At 38.8% G+C, this 18,818-nt stretch overlaps 1 protein-coding gene across 7 annotated transcripts in view; it reads left to right on the top strand.

Moving 5' to 3' along the window:
• Positions 1–18,818, top strand: part of ABCC9 (ATP binding cassette subfamily C member 9) — a 74,504-nt gene that overhangs the window by 26,919 nt on the left and 28,767 nt on the right. For 3 of the 7 annotated variants that reach the window (XM_014287028.3, XM_027797403.2, XM_055711763.1), the window contains 12 exons: positions 330–464; positions 1,766–1,928; positions 2,566–2,606; positions 3,548–3,690; positions 6,266–6,374; positions 7,767–7,877; positions 8,678–8,750; positions 10,338–10,443; positions 11,986–12,024; positions 15,466–15,504; positions 17,037–17,138; positions 18,552–18,636. In XM_014287028.3, the coding sequence (XP_014142503.1) occupies positions 330–464; positions 1,766–1,928; positions 2,566–2,606; positions 3,548–3,690; positions 6,266–6,374; positions 7,767–7,877; positions 8,678–8,750; positions 10,338–10,443; positions 11,986–12,024; positions 15,466–15,504; positions 17,037–17,138; positions 18,552–18,636 (1,146 nt within the window). The remainder of the gene's footprint in view (positions 1–329; positions 465–1,765; positions 1,929–2,565; positions 2,607–3,547; positions 3,691–6,265; positions 6,375–7,766; positions 7,878–8,677; positions 8,751–10,337; positions 10,444–11,985; positions 12,025–15,465; positions 15,505–17,036; positions 17,139–18,551; positions 18,637–18,818) is intronic. The other 4 variants (XM_055711764.1, XM_055711766.1, XM_055711765.1 and 1 more) reach the window with 4 other exon arrangements.

Here is an 18,818-nt window from a genome sequence, read left to right as displayed (position 1 = left end):
CCAGTGTAAATAATACTTGAGGCCAGTGATTCTGTAAAAAGCTCTGGGGCAAGCACCATCATTTTAGTGCTCCGTTAGTTCTGTGGAAACCTCATTTGGACTTATGACTGCCACGCAGTAACACAAACTATGTAGTTAATGTCAAAAATAAAGGCTTCTGGGTTCATTTCCCACACTTGACTAAACATGACCTTCTGAAGTCCAGGCTCAGCTGATTCTATGAACCATTTAACTGTTTATTGGAAGAACAAGTTGTTTTCTTTTTTTCTTGCTATCATTCTGGCATATTCAAATCTCCTTTTTTTTCAATGTCACTTTTTTCTTTATAGATAATAATGGGTGTGATCCTACTCTATAATTTGCTCGGAGTGAGTGCCTTGGTCGGTGCGGCTGTCATTGTACTGTTAGCTCCAATACAGTACTTCATAGCTACCAAGTTGGCTGAGGCTCAGAAGAGCACTCTTGTAAGTAAATTATTTCAGTGACATTTGTGATTCAGAAATGAGAACAGGGAACCAGGTGTTCTGGATTCTGTTCCTATTGTTAGTGAATATTCATTGTGGAGGTTTGGGTGAGCCATCCCTTAATTCCGTCATCCCTCCCTTTCTGTTTTCCTGTGGGTCAGTATCTCTTCCTTCCTGACATTTGTCAGACAAGAATCTGAAAAAAGTATGTGCGCTGTGACCTGTCTTCTCTGCAGAGTATTTTTCACCCAACCAGCACAGTTTCATCTGAATTCAGTTCCATGAAAGCATGTTATTCCTACATTCAGATGTTGTATTTCATGGGATGAAAGCAAACAATACAAATGGCTGATAAATTATAGGAGGACAGTATTAAAAGAATGTGTACAACCCCCCTCTGAAATGACTGGAGACTTTATGCTCTCACCCCAAGCTTTGGTATGCTCTAAACATCACCTGACATTACTGGATTAATATCTGTTGTTCATTCCTCAGAGCTCTAAATTTATTTTGCTGGCTAATTTAGTTCGCCAATTAGAAATGGATTCTGAAACTTTGTCTAATTTTTAACTTTATTCTTGTGATCCTTGAACTTTAAAGAATCAACCTTTGATGTTTGAATTGTCAAATATTTAAAGATCCTTTTAATCTTAATATTTAGTAAGCAAATTATACATGGATGGACCTAATCTTCAGCACACATCAACCCTGTTGAGTTGTGCCAATTTATACCAACAGAGGATTTATCTTGGCATAATTTCAGAAATGGTCTGAATCTTTCTTTTTGCTCTTTTCTGAGTTCCTCTGACATCTTTTGGATTACGATTTTACCAAAACTTTTAATTAGTGTTTTCTGGTGAGGGGCAATTAGCTAAATATATCAATAAACATCTCACTTATTTTCATGACCGGTCTGTATGAATTCCAGAATGAATCTTGTAGCAGCAATTACACACATGTAGTTGTATGTCTATTGTTATGGATACCACAGACCTACTAATCCACCTCCCCGAGTTTCACCCTCCACCTGCAGGTAGATGCAGGTGATGTTTTGGTTTGTTTTTCTTTTCAGAACAGGGTCACTTAATTTCCCCTCATGTTTGTAAGCATTTTAATATCTCCAAAGAACAAGTAATTTTATATTGCTTTACTCAGTATAGCAACTGAAACCCTGTACAAAATCACAAACAAAATTATAAATCTTTACTGAATTTTACAATAGAAGTGAAAGGAAAAGATCATTCCCGTTAAAACTACAAACCATTATCAATTTCTTATACTTGCTTTCTTTTGAAATGAAGGACTATTCTACTGAAAGATTAAAGAAAACCAATGAGATTCTAAAAGGCATTAAGTTATTAAAGCTGTATGCCTGGGAGCACATATTTTGTACTAGTGTGGAAGAAACAAGAATGAAGGAGCTCACCAGTCTCAAAACCTTTGCACTTCATACATCTCTTTCCAGTAAGTAAATATGTTTTTAGCTCTCTGAAGCAGATCCTGTTCTTCATGTCAGCATTCCTCCTGACTTCAACTAAAGCAAGATACAGCTGTGCCTATCACATTTTGTGTGTGTATGGAATGTGATTAAAATTAAAAGGCACGACAAATATATAACACAGAAACTTGAAAATACTGAGTATATCTTGCTGATTTTTTTTTGCAGTAACTTTTCTGTCGTGTTCATTATGACATTACAGCTATGAATTGCTTTATAGTAAGGAGGCTCCAGATAATATTAGCAACTTTGATTATAGCAAAGATAAATTAGTCTGAAAGAAATTGTGTTTTCTGTGATGTAGAAGAGCTGAGAGGGTAACGTTTTAGTTGTGTTGCATAATAATTGTGCACATAAAACTTTTTTATCCCAGTTCACTAAAGAGATACAAATGAGATAATTCCTTGGCTTATTTGTGTGTTTGAGACCTCTCTCTGTCATGGAAGGAAATGTCTCCCGGCAGAGCAATTTTCCTTTGGGAATTTTAATTAACTGAATTGGAAATAACTGCCCTCTTCTAATGCCATACAACTGATTGTAAAACTGGTGGTTTTTTTTTTTTATTTCATACAATCTGATGCCTATTTTATTTCTCTTTCACAGTTTTTATGAATGCAGCCATACCAATAGCAGCAGTTCTTGCAGTAAGATATGGGTTTTTTTACTTTTCCTTATAAAAAGGGAGAGAAAAAGAATGGGGGAGAAAAAAAGAAGGGATACCATTGTTATTGTAGGACATATTCCTCATAAAACCAGCAGATGAGACAATATGGCTCTGCCAGCTGTACAATAGAATGACACTGAAAATGGCCATTCTCAGAGCCAGTATTTCACTAGCTGTGGTTTGCACTGGTAAACACAAAAAGAAATAGAAATTTTTGCTATAAGAAAGAAAAAAAGGAATTATTGCAACTTGAAAGAAGACCCATTTTGAGAAGCTCTCATTTTGAAGGGGGTTCGGGTGGCTTTGTTTTTCTATTGTCTAGCAGTGAAAATCATTTCTGTTTCAAAGTGCAGTATAAGCCCCCATTTCATTTTGCAAGAAAGGGTACTCTGCAGTTTAAGGAGAAACAAAATTTACTTGTCTTCTGGCCAGGTTTAAATCTCAGCCTAATACACTAGAGGGACTATGGCATGCCAGTGAGTAAGGAGTCTTCATAGACCAAATTCTGAGTGCATTACTCAGAGTATGCTGACAGTGTGTAACAAAATTGGATGAAACAGGACCATAGTTCTGCATCTGTGAAAAAAAAAAACCAACTAAGATTTATTAGGTTCTTACTGATATTTCTGGGTTGTCTGTTTCCTCTAAACCCTGAGGTCAATTCTTTACAAAACTATATGCTTTGATTTTACTAAGAATTTTTTTTTTTTTTCATTCTGAAATGTGTAAATCTTTGAAATCACTGGCAAGCTTTAAAAATCTTTTTCACTTCAATAGAAGACACCTTTCAGTTTACTGGGATTCCCAGTAAATTAAGGTATATATTTAGCGGCCTTTGTTGAGCAAAATATTTTGCTTGCTGTCCTTGTCCATCTTTTTCAAGAGCCCTTATCCTGACATGCTCTTTTCCTGATGTGACAGACCTTTGTGACTTACGCATATACCAGTGAGAAGCCGCTGCAGCCCGCCCAGGCCTTTGCATCACTGTCATTATTTCACATCCTGGTGACACCACTGTTCCTGCTCTCCACTGTGGTTCGTTTTGCTGTCAAGGCTATCATAAGGTAAGTGGCCCTTCTAATTTCTCCAAGTCTTCAACACCTACGTTCAGTAACACAACTGGGAAGGTGCTGGAGAAAAAGGTTATTTCTACATGCTCACACGGCAGAGGATTAAGAGGTGGTACTCAAATGTTCAAGAATGTGAGACAAATCAGATTAACCATTTCTTTTCTCTGCAAGATACAGAAACAAGGAAATGTTCGATTTTTTAATAATTTCATCAGGTTTGGCAATTCAGAGTCAGAGCTGGACTGACCTTCCTTGGGATATGCTCCTCTTCTCATAGTGTGACCACCCACCATTGCTTTTACCTTATACTTTTCTGGGTTTTTGTCAACACAGGGATGAGAGAAGTGTGAAGTGTGAAGCTATCTAGCAAGACTGGTCCTGCTGATGCAAGGAAGAGCAACTGGCTTAACTCTGCCTCCACACAGGGTGCATTGGGCTTTCAGTGAGAATCTGGTATTGTCCTGCCTCTCATTGTCTAGCACTTGCATGGACTCTCTCTAGGAAAGAGAGTGGATGGAGGAACATTGGACACTGAAGGACCAGTTACTCAAGGAAAACTGAGCCCTACAGGACTTCTCGTATAGAGGAAATGCCATTCCCTTGAATAGCAGTAAAGAGATGCAGGAGAGGGAGCGTGACAAGGCAGACATTTGGGAGTTTCATCTGTGAGGGTTAGGGATCTGCATGGCAGGACAGCAAGGAAGTTGGCATGAAGTGGAACAGATTTAAAAAAAAAAAGGGAAAGAAACTCATAAAATGTGTTGCTTCATCAGAAACTTGTATGTTCAGACATTTGTTTCTGCAAATAGCCCAACAAAACAACTTCCTTCATGCTGGGCTATAGAGCACTTTGTGTGTCTCAAGGGAGCTTTTGGCTGTTGCGTCAGTGGTCTATATGGAAAGAGTCATGGTCATGGGGCAGTTATGTAGACATGCACACTGCCAAAATGTCCCAAGAGGCACAAACTGACACTTGACTGGTAGCAACGTGTCAGATGCCAAGCACTAGCAGGATGTAAAGACCAAACTAACTTTTCCAGCCAGAAAATGTACTTCCTTCTTGTCAAGAGAGAGGCATGTTGATTGCATTGCTGCTGCCACTGCTTCTTTTTGGTGGCTAACAGTAGTAATGAATAGTAGTCAAGGGGACTTCAGGCTCTACAGCTGTCATTTGCCAGCACCACACTCACTTTAAAAAAAAAAAAATTAAATAGGGTTTATTTTTATCAAAGCAGCAGCAGGGCCACATGAGACATTTTCCCTAGGTTGAAAATTATTTCTGACTAGTGGAAAATCTCAAGGCTCCCTTATAAATCATCCCAGCCTCTACATCTCTGCACTATGTTTAGCATAGCCCTAATATCAAAATGGTGCGTACATTTTCCTTAACACTGCTGGCCACCCCTCAGGACATTATTTAAAGACCGTATTTGCCAAAACAAACTTTACCCTTTGGCAGACTTACTTCCTAACATCTTTCTGCCATGAACATCATGTCCTCCAAGTGAAGAATGAAGAATGCATGCTTGACCACTCCGTGACTCTATCATCAATCAAATACATGTATATGAGTATGTGCTCATTTGCGTTATGATTAAGTGCTTATATTTCAGTCAGAATCTCCATTTTATGTTAAAAAGCAGTTCTAGCACCATGAAAGCTTTTGAGGGTACCTGTCCTCATTCAAATGCAAAGTAATAGTTGATATCTTCTTAGGGAGATAATCAGAATGAGGTCTCTTACCTTCTACAAGACTGAAATTCTGATGTGGGAGTTAGACACATAAATTTTCCTTTCAAAAGAGGAGATAGGAACAGCAGAAGGAAACAATGACAAAGGAATGGCAGTGCTTTCGTGCTAACCAGTCAGTATCTCTGTGGCTTGAACATGTATTGATGATTTCACACAAAATGCTCAGAAAGGCCTGGAAACAGGACTACTTTCCCATTTGCAGATTAAAGTTCAAATCACTGATCTGAAGTGATATGACCTTCTGCTTTCTCAGGCTCTGGCTCAATGCACCTTGATTATAGTTTTTGCAAAGTAACATAGCTTCACCATGACCATGACCATGGTGCTTTTGTTCATCCCTTCCCCAGAATGATAAAGAGCCAGGTGCTGTGCAGTACTCAGTCCTGTTTGCATGCAGAGTATGCAAAAGCTGTGTTCAGGATGCACCTAGTGCGATGGCATTTTCAGAGGATGTAGGTGGATGAATGACTCATTTGTGCATCCCAGCTGTGCGTAAGCATGAGAAAGGCACAGAAGAGAGAAGCCTGGCAGGATAGAAACCATTTCCACGGAGCTCTTGTGGCACTCACATGACTAGCTCTCCTCTTCATTCCCAGCTACCCGTATGATATTTAATTATTTTCCTCTGCACTTCTTCCACATAAATAATTTTTCATTTGCCATCAGGGTGGCAGATAGTCCAAGAGGACACCAGAAGTGTCCCTTGAACTCCTTTTGGAACATTCCTGATACATCCTGCTGGCTGGACTGCACAAAAATGGAAATGTACTCCTGGAAACCTGGGTTCATTTAACTCACTGTCCTGTTTTCTTCCAAGTGTACAGAAGCTGAATGAGTTTCTCCTGAGTGATGAGATTGGAGATGACAGCTGGAGAGGTGGGGACAGCTCTGTAGCTTATGAATCCTGTAAGAAGCACACAGGACTTGTAAGTTCTGTTTTATGACACTGAATTTCAGAGTAGAGAGGCCATATAGACCCATACAAGGCCCGTGGCCTAGCTGATAGGGCTTGGGAGTTTTGGCTTCTAACCTGACTTTAATATTGTCCGGTTTTGCCTCTTCTGTGTTGGGATCTCTGTGTTTCTATGACGTGAAGGTTCCCCAAACATATTTAAGCATTGCTGAAGTGCCAGTAGTAATAAAGACCCCATAAACACCAACACATTTACACATGGTTTGAATTCATGCTTCTCAGATTTTATAAAAGGCCCAGGTGCATTTGCTGTAATTGTGGGGTTTGTACTGTATATTGCTAGTGCAACCCATCATATGTTGGGCATCTTTAGGTAGGACCAACTGCTGCTCTGGGAAATTCAGAACTGGAGGTGGGAAAACCAGCACCAAACTTTGTGAAATAGAAAATAAAAGATGCTGTTTCTGGAGTGCTAAACACATAATGAATTTGAGGAAAATTCGAGGGCAAAAATCCTCAAGGGAGATGATTTGGGGAAAGCTAATTTTTTCATTTTCATGTTTTTCTAAAGGTAGATATTTCAGCTGTTTAAAACTGATTATAGAATGTGAAGTGTGACTGAAACTTGAAGACAGCAACAGAAAGAAAGGATTAGCACAAAATAAGTTTTATTTTGAGCTGAATTAAATTAGCTTGCCAACCCAAAACAACGTCTTTCTTGTTTATCTGGGTTAACTATTATAATAAAGGAAACAAAAATGAAATTGTTTCAGCATTTATTTTGTTTCTTTTGTCCACCTTTTGCCTAGCCCTACAGAGACAGAGTCTAGATGATGGGGAGAGGGAAAAATAAAGGTAACCCAGCCATAAGGAATCACTAAGATTACACCAATTCAGCCAAATACAGTGGCGCTTACAAATACCACAGGTAGCTCTGAAAGAGCTGGCTCCACAATCACTATTACACATTAGCGAGGTACTCTGCACAAGCTAATTTGATATGCTTCTTGCTCCTGCAGCTGTTCTACTTCCAGGAACCAAACTGGTAACTTTGCACGCCATTACACTTTTACTGACATAGCTTTGTCTGGAGCTACCTCAGGTAGGGCAGACTTACCTAGTGGTTTGAGGAGGCTGACAGAGCTGAAATTTGGGATGGTTATGTGTGGGAAACCAAAAATCAGGTATTTCCTGTGCTTCAGTTAAGGGTCGTTAAGGCATTACATTGTGTGCATCACAGTACAGTAGTGTGTTTTTATTATCACATATATTGAAAAGCACTGGTTTCTTCTTGTGACCTAGAATGGTGGTAAGAAAGGGAACAGATTGTTTGTTTTATAGGGAATGAAATGCTGTCCTCTTTTGAGAATTCCAGCTTTTCTCCTTTCTTCATTTCACTTTTTAGCACACCAAGGCCATCAACAGGAGGCAGCCCTTGAGGTATCAGCTTGAAAGCTATGAACAGCCAACAAGGAAGCAAACACGTCCTGTGGAGATAGATGATGTTGCAATCAAGGTGGTTTGAAAACATTGTCTCATTCTTTACACAGAGCAGGTCCTCCTGCAACGGTACTGGATAGTGCCCAGTTGCTGCTGTTCTTCCAAAGGCAAATAGTCCATTGCAAGAACAAGCCCTTAAATATATTAGCACTTTAGCTAAAAATAAAGTGAGAACTCCTCATTTTAGACCGGCTCTTTATAGTGATTCCCTGTCTTCTCAGGAAACAAAGAGGCGTAGTGAATCTAAAGGAATAAAACTCAGATAATCTGATATGTAGACATTAGTTAAGATTTTTTTAGACTTTCCCTTCATGCACTTCTCTTTCACTCTTAGAACCAAGATCAAGGCTTTTGAGTAATTTTTTTACGTTTATTATGACGTTATTTTAAGTCACATAGGCCAGCTTTTCCTCCACACACATGTTCCAAGCAAAAAATGTCCATGTCCACTGCCAGTTGTCATGTCCACTCCCAGTTGTCAACTGGGAGTATTTGGTAAAATAGCTGACAACTACCAGTACTTGGTAGAATTCAACTCAAGATCATCCCATCATCCCTTTATTACATTTCATACAGTGTGTGTGTATATATGTGTGTGTGTGTGTATAACTTTCCTTATTCACAACTTTTTCTGAGTTTGGCAATCTTTACTAACCTAACTTGCTTTTTTTTATGTGTGTGTGTGTATGAGCCTACCTCACCATGTCTATTAATCACAGATTTATTTTAGTAACATATTTTAAATCCAAACTAGGCATTCTAGTTTTTTTTCCCCTCAAGTGTTTATATATCTGACATGTGGTAATTGTTTTGTAGGTGACCAATGGATACTTTTCATGGGGAAGTGGTTTAGCTACATTGTCCAACATAAACATTCGAATCCCAACAGGTAGGATAAATGCACACCTTAAACATGAAATATGTAACATCAAATTGTTACTAATTACATTTCTTGGTTTTCTGGAAAGCACAAAATCACACATTTAGGTTTTTATAAGAAAAAATTAAGCTTAAAGATGTATACAATTTCATGAACTATATTGGTCATATAGCTGTATCATTAGCCTAAAGTACTATAAATAAAAAGTTAGATGGTTTTTATATACCTATATAGTTTATGTAGTTTTTACAATAACAGGAACAAAGTCAAGAGTAAGAATAAATATGACAAAGATGGTTGCAAAAATATTCATTATAATTTTCAACAGACAAATTAAAAAAACCAAGAGGGAGGACTTAAGACTCGTTCAAACCATGGGTCTATCTAATTCAGTATTTTGTTTCTAACAGTGTCTACCAGTGGGGGCACAGGGCAGCACTCATACGTTGTACTTCTTCTGCCATGCGTCAACATTACAGTCTCCCAGCTCACAGCTATTTTCATCTCAGAAAATTCCTTGAGCCTCATGCAGTTTGCCTGTCAAGAAATCCTCAATGATTTTCTCTTTCAGTGAATTTCTCTTTGTCCAGCTGAGGTTCTGTAATTTCTTGCAACCTCAATGTCTTTTGGCTAGGAGTTCCGCAGGGTTACAAAACATTGATTTGTTTTGTAAGACTTCCATAACAAGTGTGAAAAGTAGCAACTATGATTTTCTGTCATTATTATTGCTGTTGTTAATGATGTAGAATTCCTAACACTGCTGGCATTTCATGTTATTAGTCTTATATTTTAGTTTTGTACCCTATCAAGTGCTTAGTTTTAAAATAGGTTATTACTTTAGGCTGGCACATTTTAGATATCACAGTTATTAAGTAATCCCAAAGTCTGTATCATTTGTTTCACTGTAGCATTGTTGGCCTATACATGGATGCATACTTTGTGCTGTCCCGGTGCCTCATACACCAGCAGAAGGTCTTTGCTCCAAGGTGTTTACAATCTAAGGCCATGGGTTCATGAGCTGAGTGAGCCAGCATAATAGTTTACCTCAGTAAGACCTTAACTCCCCAGCTGGTGAGAAGCTTGCCTGGTATATGCACTAGTGAGCACAGTGAGTTCAATTAGTCTATGGGAAGACCTGAGAAGCACCATTGCCACTACAGAGTAGGACTGAAGGTAGGCAAGTGGTGGTGGGGTAAGGAGGAGTACAGCAAAGCAGAAAAGAGTAATGGATCATCTTTCAGTTGCAGTCACTTATTAGATTGGTCCAAATTTTTATGGAACCCCAGACTGAATAATCACTCCCCACTTTATATCATTTGACCCTAAATAACTTCCATAAAGTAACACAGTCCCATACAGTGTATGATAATATATGTCAAAGCAATAGTCTCATTCCATTGGAGATTAGCGTATACCCATACTGCCCATTAATGTGTATTTCTATAGATTAATATGCCATTTACATAGTGGATGCTAACAAATATAACCAACTAGTTCAAGGCTTCTAGAACTGGATCGAATTGAGCCTTGTGGATCTGAATAGAATTGTGAGATTTTTCTTTATTGAAAGTGTGTTTGTTATTATTATTATTATAGGTCAGATGACAATGATTGTGGGTCAAGTTGGCTGTGGCAAGTCATCACTTCTCCTTGCTATACTGGGAGAGATGCAGACACTGGAAGGAAAAGTTCACTGGAGCAAGTATGGTTTATATAGCTATTGATTGCTGCATTTGTTTAAGAAGGAGGTAGTTGGGATTTGCTGTGAGAAATGTAAAACTCGTGTCTCAGAACTGAATGTTAGATAATTATCGTCACCCAGATCCTTTCTGGAAGGCATCACCTACAAACTTTTGAAGGATTTCCATTGCTGTTTTGTCGTGGTTCAGAGCAGGCAGAGCAGAGTGCTTCAGGAAGGGAAAGAGGCTAGTCTGGTGATTAATATATTAGCCCCAGCAAATTACCTGAATAGAAAGTGTATATTGTTCCTGTTATCAAATAGGCTTCAGTGCTCACTATAATTGAAGTCAGAATTGTTATGCTGCTGCTGTGCACACCAGTGAAAGCACGACAGGCTAGAGCTTCTTCAGTCGAGTGGTACGTGTAGGGTACTAGCATACAGGAAAGGCTGTCTGTATTTCCCACTCAGTGATGTTGCTGCTAGATATAATAACACATTAGCAGTGCTTTTTCCCATCCCTGGTATCTGCTCAAGCCTTGCGTATGGAAGACAGTGTTACTCTTCACAGTAATATGTTCAGAAAGCAGCCTGAGGACACCGAATACCTAAAGAGTAAAGGCTCTGATGAAGCTGTTGCTGAAAAGGGAACTGCCAGTGAGGTCAGGCCTTGGGATTCACACGGACTCAGACCAAGTGAATGAAAACTTCCTACAGAAACTAAGTGGGACAGCAACCACTCTTCCAGCCTAGGCAGAGAAGATGCTGCAGAAGGGATGTGTTGTAACCCCAAGACTTGTTCTTTGATTTTAAAGATCAGCCCTGTTTCCTTTAAAACTAGCTTTTTGAGTTGAAAGGGTGGGTTTTGTTACAAAGATCAATATTTTGTTGCCCCATCCCTTGACTAGAAACCTCCTTTGTCATCTTCTTCTTACAGCAGCGTTGCAAGCTGGATATTTTTGCTTTTCTTGTGCTAGTATGCGTGGCATTTTTTGTTCTCTAGCTATATTTCATTGTCTGCTATTCTAAATGTATGATCTCACTGGAGTAGCAGGTACAGTTGGAGCCAAGGCAAGACTAACTTTAGTTTAATTATATATGAGTTCAAGCTTTGAGGGAAGAATAATATGTGATTTACCACAGTTAATTTCTTTGAGACATATAATGAAAATTTTGACATGACCGTCAGGCATTTTTTCTCTGAATTGTTTAAGAAAATACAAGGAGTGAGTAGAGTTAACCTTGAAATTATTCTCACAATTGTTTTCAAAGATGTATTTGAGAAAGACTCCAGTTTGTTTTAGAACAATGGAATCTTAAGAGGACTAGAGAAAATGAGAAATCGTAGAAAGGCACTAGAGAAGGTTCATGAAATACTTTTTAAGTTTCACATTGTTCAAGAGAGATTAATATCGTCAGTTGATTAGCAGTGCGTACATAACCAGGCAACTCAGGCTCTAGCAAGCATCTCAGACTTTACTGAGTGACTTTTTTTGATTGAAAACTATAATTTGGTGCTGTGATATAGCTGATGCAAACATGGCTATGTTTTGCTGATAATTTCAGACTGCCTGACAGACAGATGAATACAGAAGGACACTTCAGGTATTTAACTAAGTGGATCCTATATTTTACAAAACCGTAAAAAAGGTCCTATTTACTCTCTTAAATCCATTTCCGTATGATTTTACATGCATGACTAACGCAGCTACTCATCCAGGGATGAAATGCAGGCTAGTTGAATTCCCCAACAATTTCAGGTATAACCACACAGTAACAGTACTGATGGGTAACATTTCAGCCCCAGTTATATAGGTGTAAACCTGAAATGCATCATTGTGAAAGCCCATCATGGGGCTTGAATACCCTGTTGTGGTTGTGGTTGACTGCAGTGAGAGCTGTATGACCTGCTGCCAGGGTTGTCACTGGTTTGGGATCTTAGGGAAAGAAAGCATGTTAGTGTATCTTTCGGTAAGAGATCTTGGCCAGGGCAGATCTGATGGGCCACATCTCAATTCTTCCCCCTTACATGAGACATGCCTCAGATACATTACAAACCTTAGACAACAAGCTGGCTTTTTGTTTTCCCATTGAGCAATCAGCTGGAGAGATTCCCCTAAACATTGAAGCATGAGGTTATCTGGATAAGGCTAAGCCTGTTTCAGATCTGAGTTATTAAGTCTATACGGGGGCAGATGTGGGGAATATGCAGAGACATGTATTCCCTTCATCCACACCAAGACAAAGAGTCAGAACCATCTTCTCAGATCACCAAGAAAAGAAGAGTGGCTAAGGGGAAGCTCTTCACTTGGTATACATTTTCTGTACATTGAATGGGTTTCCATGCAAGCAGTTTTTGTGTAATAAGTGAAGAGCATGGGAAACACAAGAATTATGAAATAGATCCACCCAGATGGCCTGTTCCACCCTCAAACTATGGAAGGCTTCAAGAAAAATTAGGACAAGTCAGTGCTCCCCTCAGAACGGTTGCCAAGTACAACTGCTTACCAAAAGGTTGCAACCACAGACGCTCATAGAAAACACTGAAGGGATAAATGATTGGCCAGATAAACTTCAGTAGCCAAAGTTAGCATATCTGTTAGTGCTTCTGTGCTGCTATGGCTGGTTGCAGGGTTGGGAAGAAATTCCTCCAAACTGCTGGGTAGAATTTATGTAGATGCTCGGTCCTTGTCTTGCCTCAAATTTCTTGCCTTATTAGAAGAAATGGTTCGTTCTGCCATTACATGGTATCCCGGAGACTTTGTATCTCTTTATTCTCCTCCCTTTCTGTTTTGTAGGCTGAAGGAATCTGGGCCTGGTTAGAAATGCATTAGTCTATTTTAAAATGTCCAGAGTTAGAATAAAAGTTGTCCAAATTTCAACAAGATCTCCTTTTTACTTTTCCTTAAAACCTTGATTTTAATTAGTTTCTGTATTATTTCATCTTATATATCCAAATTATTACAAAAATGACTAAACAATCTAATCAGTTTGGCCTTTCCTACCATTTCAGACCTGAACTTACCATGGCCCATTTTGAGGAATATGTATATTTTATAGTACAGATTAAAAATCAGTATAAATAGGCACATTTCAATAAATAAAGAAATTAGAGTGAAGATTGCTAATCCCAGTGGGCAAACAAAATATTCTTTATAGAAACCTCAGGAGCTTCAGTTTTAGCCCACTCCCATGCCCTGCAATAGCACCGCTATTTCAGATTCAGTAGGGTAATAAAGTGCAAGACCAAATACTTAATCCCCTTATTTATGAAGGCCCCAGCTCAATAAAGGTCTTATATGTATTTATTCATAGGAGTATTAATGAACATGGATTCTCACAGAAACCTCACTCATAATTTGGGAGAATTAAAGTGTATTTGTCAAACTAAGCATTGAGTGAAATTTTTATCCTAGGATGAGTTTAAGAAGCTGAGATCCTAAAATTAACACTTGCTCATTCACATACTATATTTGATTATAATGACAAGCATATTAAATCTGGTATGAAATTGCAAGGGGTCTTGCAAGGCTTGTGCCCAGTTTTTATTAAATTTTATTTCAGAGGGCTCTCCCAAACATATACATGAAAGCATTATCCCTTTCTACAATTACAATTACAATTGCAATACTCTGCTGATAAAAAAATCAAGGTTTTTTAATAGAGGAAAACTGGCTTTTCTTCTTTGTTTGGTTTGACCTAATTTCTGACCTCTTTTTAATGTCTCATTAGACTCCATCTTTTGCTTTCTTGTAACTTTTTTCCATTGTAGAGAAGACTGGAAGCTTCTGCTGAATGAAGGACCAATTCTGGTGAAGCAATGCCTGGTTTGAGCCTCAATTTATGGTGCTCTGACCCTTCTGAGATAACCAATAGGGCTTATTCACCTCTGATGTAATATCTTCTCTGGTCATCGGTGCACGAAGGAAATACACTGATTGTGCACTTTAGGAGGCATGAATTACCAAAGTTCTTAGACAGCTGATGTGCAGCACAGAAATCAATGTCTCAGTTCTGGCATTTTGGGGAGATGCTTAATACATGAGTCTGGCATTACAAGGGCTCTGCTATTAGAATTTTTATGCCCTTTGCTAGACTTGGATCCTGTGTTTATGAGTACAGCTGCAGTTACTGGTATCCCAGCAGGAAAGCAGACATTTCTGTCTCAGCAGTAAAATATTTCATCTGGAGGATTCATGGGCTTGAGAGGGGAGGATTTGTTTGCTTGGCTTTTTTTAAGTCAGGCAAATAATACATCAGTATCAGTTTCTAGTCCCTCCTAATGCTTGTTTCCATTTACCAGGCATAAACTTACTCTTTTATGTTTCGCACTTTGCAGTGATGTGTCACCATGCCTGGTCATAAGCACCATCGCTGGTCCAGAACTGCTTTGACTACCACACCATGCCCTCAACACTGTTAATAAGTCAATTAAAAAACAGAGGGAGCTGCAAAATCATTCATATTATTACTGCCATTGCACGTTCTTCATAATGTACTTCAGGCATATGATCCTTAAGAAGTGGAGGTTGACAAGGAAAGCCTAGGTGTTGTAGTGGCATGCATGGCTTGATGCAGTTTTGGTGCTATAAACAGGCTCAAAACCTGTTCTGATTCAAAAGTGTGTCTGCAAAGCTTGTCTTTGCTCCAGGGGAAATTTGACATTAGTTACCAACTTTTGCAGGTCATTGGCAGAACTGTGTGGAGAAACTAACTTATTGCTTGTCAACCTTTTATATACCCAGGCAATATCAATAATTTCATTTTTAATAGGTTTTACAATAGACCTTTCATTTTTATTACATTTTCTAGCAACATAACTTGCCCGTTTAACCACTATGCCCTATAGATTTGAAACTGTTGTATTTAGAAGTTATATGCTTTTACTTAGACCTTGTTTATTTTCCCTTTAAGAACAAAAAACCCAAAGTGATGAAGAGTTCTTAAAATACGTACCTAACTCCAGTTTCCCTGTATGTAAAAATAGCATAAAATGTTATTCTCTGTATTTCCTGCTTACTAAATGACATTTACCATAACTTACAGTGTAAATGAAACTGAACCTTCTTTTGAAGCATCCAGAAGGTATTATTTCTGTTTTTAGTGTATCATAATACACTCATTCATTTCTTCAGAATTTCCTCAAACCTTCATCTTTGTACCCTTCAGCCATCTCCATTTTCTTACCATGTCAATAATCACTTACCGTAGGATTAACTGACAGATTGTGCTAGTGGATCCCAATCTTCTCCAGCCATTGTACCACTACCTCAGTCTTGTCTGAAAGACGTTCAGAGCTCCCAGCTCCCATTTGACACCACTGGGAGTTTAGTGTGCTCCATATCTTGCAAGACAGGGTCTCTAGATATAAGACATTGTTACATGTACCCTCCCATGTGTTTGCACATTTTCTGATCAGCAGTGGGTTTTGTGTTGCTCGTACCCCAGCTTGGTGGCTGCGTGGTGAAGCAGGGCACACAGTCTGCAGAGGGAGCTGGCTGCCCTCCAGCTGAAGTCAAGCAGTGACTCCATGCTTGGCTTCAGGGAAAGGGCCTGCAGGTTGCAAAGAAGGACAAGCTAAACTAAAATCGTGTCATACATGATAGAGAAGTAGTGGCACACATAGCTGTGGTTGGGAGCCACACCATGATTTGCTACCTGAAAATCCTGAGGACATAGTTCATACTAGTACGTACTGAACTGCTAAAACTCCTAAAATTTTGGGGATAGTACTGACTGCTTCTAACCAGCTATTTCTCATACGCTAGCACCCTCTCTCTCAATAGGAAATCCTAGTTGTTTACGTACAAAACTATATTCAATGTTTAGTTGGAAGCAATACCATCAAAGAGACTGAGAAGGAAGATAAGTGTTCAGATCCACAAGCTGGTACCAGTTCACACCTCCTGCCTCACATGTCTCGGGCATCTCAGAAGAATGTCTTAAATTACATGACCTTTTTTGCTGCTGTACACAGGGAAAACAGCCAGAAGTAAAGAACATTCTTACTCCTATTGTACACATGCCATTAGCTATTTAGACGCATTTAAAGTATGTCTAAAAAATGCTTGGGAAACTGTAATGATTCGTTCCCAATCTGTATCAACTGCCCTCTTTCTCAATATCATGTTAGTCCATTGAGAGACTAATAGACTTAAAGGAAAAAAATTTTTCACGTGTATGGCCATGTAAAATAATCTAAAACTTCAGAAAGCAGCAAGTCAAGTGTATGATGCCATTTTCTCTACCTGTTTTGACGTTAGAGAAAAAAATAATTAACTATTCTTGTGAGAATGCAATAACTTTGATTATTTATAATTTGCCTTTGGATTGAAATTGCAGTTGCTAGATCGAGATAGGTACCAGCCATTCATAGTAGAATAGAATATAACCTAGAGTATAGATTTTGCCATCAGGGGAGAGAGTGGGTGTTGTTCTAACAAAAACATCTGATCTAAAATTCTTCCCTTCACTTTTGTAACAGTTGCTTTGCCTATATGTTTCCCCTGTATTTTTACAAATGCATATTCATGTACTTAGTTTTAAAAAACCTGATTCTCAGACATCTCATAATGTGGGTGCTTTGTTTTTTACTAATGCTCTTTATCTGTCTACAGTAGAAACAGATACTCGGTGGCTTATGCAGCGCAGAAGCCGTGGCTGCTGAATGCAACCGTGGAGGAGAACATTATCTTTGGAAGCCCGTTTAATAAACAGAGGTAAATATCACTACCCTTGCGAAAACACCTAGCAGCTTCTTTTAAAGATGTTTTTGTCTTCTCCTCCTGGAGAAATTTTGTAAATTCTGAAAAATACCAATGCACGTTAACCCTGGGGTGGATTTAGCTAACCTGTCTTCAGCCATTTCAAAGGAAGATTTCTGTCTTAAATTAGTCTTTCAAGGCTCCCCCTCTAACCAGGGTGCATGTCTAAGATATTTGTGAGAAATCACACAGCAGCAGGGGCTCTCCATGGAATACAGCAGAAGCCATATGTGTATTTTTCAAGCAGCTAAAGTTAGGTGAGATGAATCCCATCTTTGGATACTACTGGCGTATTTTTGTTTTGTTTAATGGAGCCTGAGGCTGCCAGATGACTCTGGAAATAGGGATTCTAGGCATGTTTCCACTGAGTTTATGTGCTAATCCTGCTGTGATCAAGTTACTGGAGCAGCCACTTTACAAAAACACTGCACGTATGAAGATGAGGTGCCTCACAGAGATAACCTTAATTCTTCCTTTAGAAATAAGGAGAAGGGAGTGTGAAAGCTGAGGTGCACAGCTTCTTGTTGTGCCTATCCAGCACTTGCTTCTTGTGCCTTTCTAAAAGGTCAGCTGACAAATACTGTGGAAAAAGTGATGACTTAAGGAAAACTGCTGGTGTTTTCAAAGGCAATACTCTCTTTGGTTTAAGTTATTAAAAATACATCCCATTCCCCTCATGTATGTATGTATAAGATGTATGACTCCATTCCCACTTAATAAAACTTAGCAATAACCAAATATCTCAAAATCCAGATAAGCATCTAAAATTTAAGGGACCAGATTCTTCCGCTACTGCATCCATCAGCCTAACTTCACTTATATCAAAGGAGCAAGGCTGAATTCCACCATTCAAATCATCTGATCCCAGCTGCTTATCAGCAGATTATCTGCAATACCCCACAGACCCAGGAATCTCACAGCAAACTGCAAAGTTGTGCAAGCAGTTTCCTGGTTCTGGCAAGATCAGAAGCACTGTAAGGATCCTTTGTCCTGTAATATCACACTGAAGTAACTGAAGAGGCACCTAAAGGGGGAAGAATAATAACTCAGGAAATGGCTTCAAATACTCCAGAGTTCAGCAAAACAGCTCCATGATAGGGAGGAATATACTTAATAATTTATGTAATTGAATCTTTCAAAAGTAGGCTTGCCAATGAAGATCTCTAATAAATACGTGATTTTTCACAATGCTTAGTTTACAACGCTCCATGATTAGTTGCTGAATAATCATATTGCCCTAATTATTTTTTCAATTATCCAACTGTCACAGAGCCATAATAACTTAGCGGTAAATTTGAGCTGGACGTTTTTGTGTTAGCAAAGTAAGTGACTGGTTAAATAATTGTGGTGACTATATTGTTTTTACAGGTACAAAGCTGTAACAGATGCGTGCTCTCTGCAGCCTGACATTGACTTACTACCATTTGGCGATCAGACAGAAATTGGAGAAAGGGTAAATAATATGAATGCTTTTATGTCTGCTTAGCCTATGTATTAAGAAAGCCCTGTCTGGAGACACTCAGGCAAATCTAGTCTGTATTGGCTGCCAGCCTGCTAAATAGTCACAATTCACATGGGCTTACTGAAAAAAAAAAAAAATTGAACACTTTTTTCCTTCTTCAGCTGTTTCTCAAA

The sequence above is a fragment of the Falco cherrug genome, chromosome 5 (genome assembly GCF_023634085.1).
Source record: "Falco cherrug isolate bFalChe1 chromosome 5, bFalChe1.pri, whole genome shotgun sequence".
Taxonomy (NCBI): domain Eukaryota; kingdom Metazoa; phylum Chordata; class Aves; order Falconiformes; family Falconidae; genus Falco; species Falco cherrug.
The sequence above is the reverse complement of the archived record's forward strand: the minus strand, read 5'-3'. Positions and strand labels throughout refer to the sequence as shown.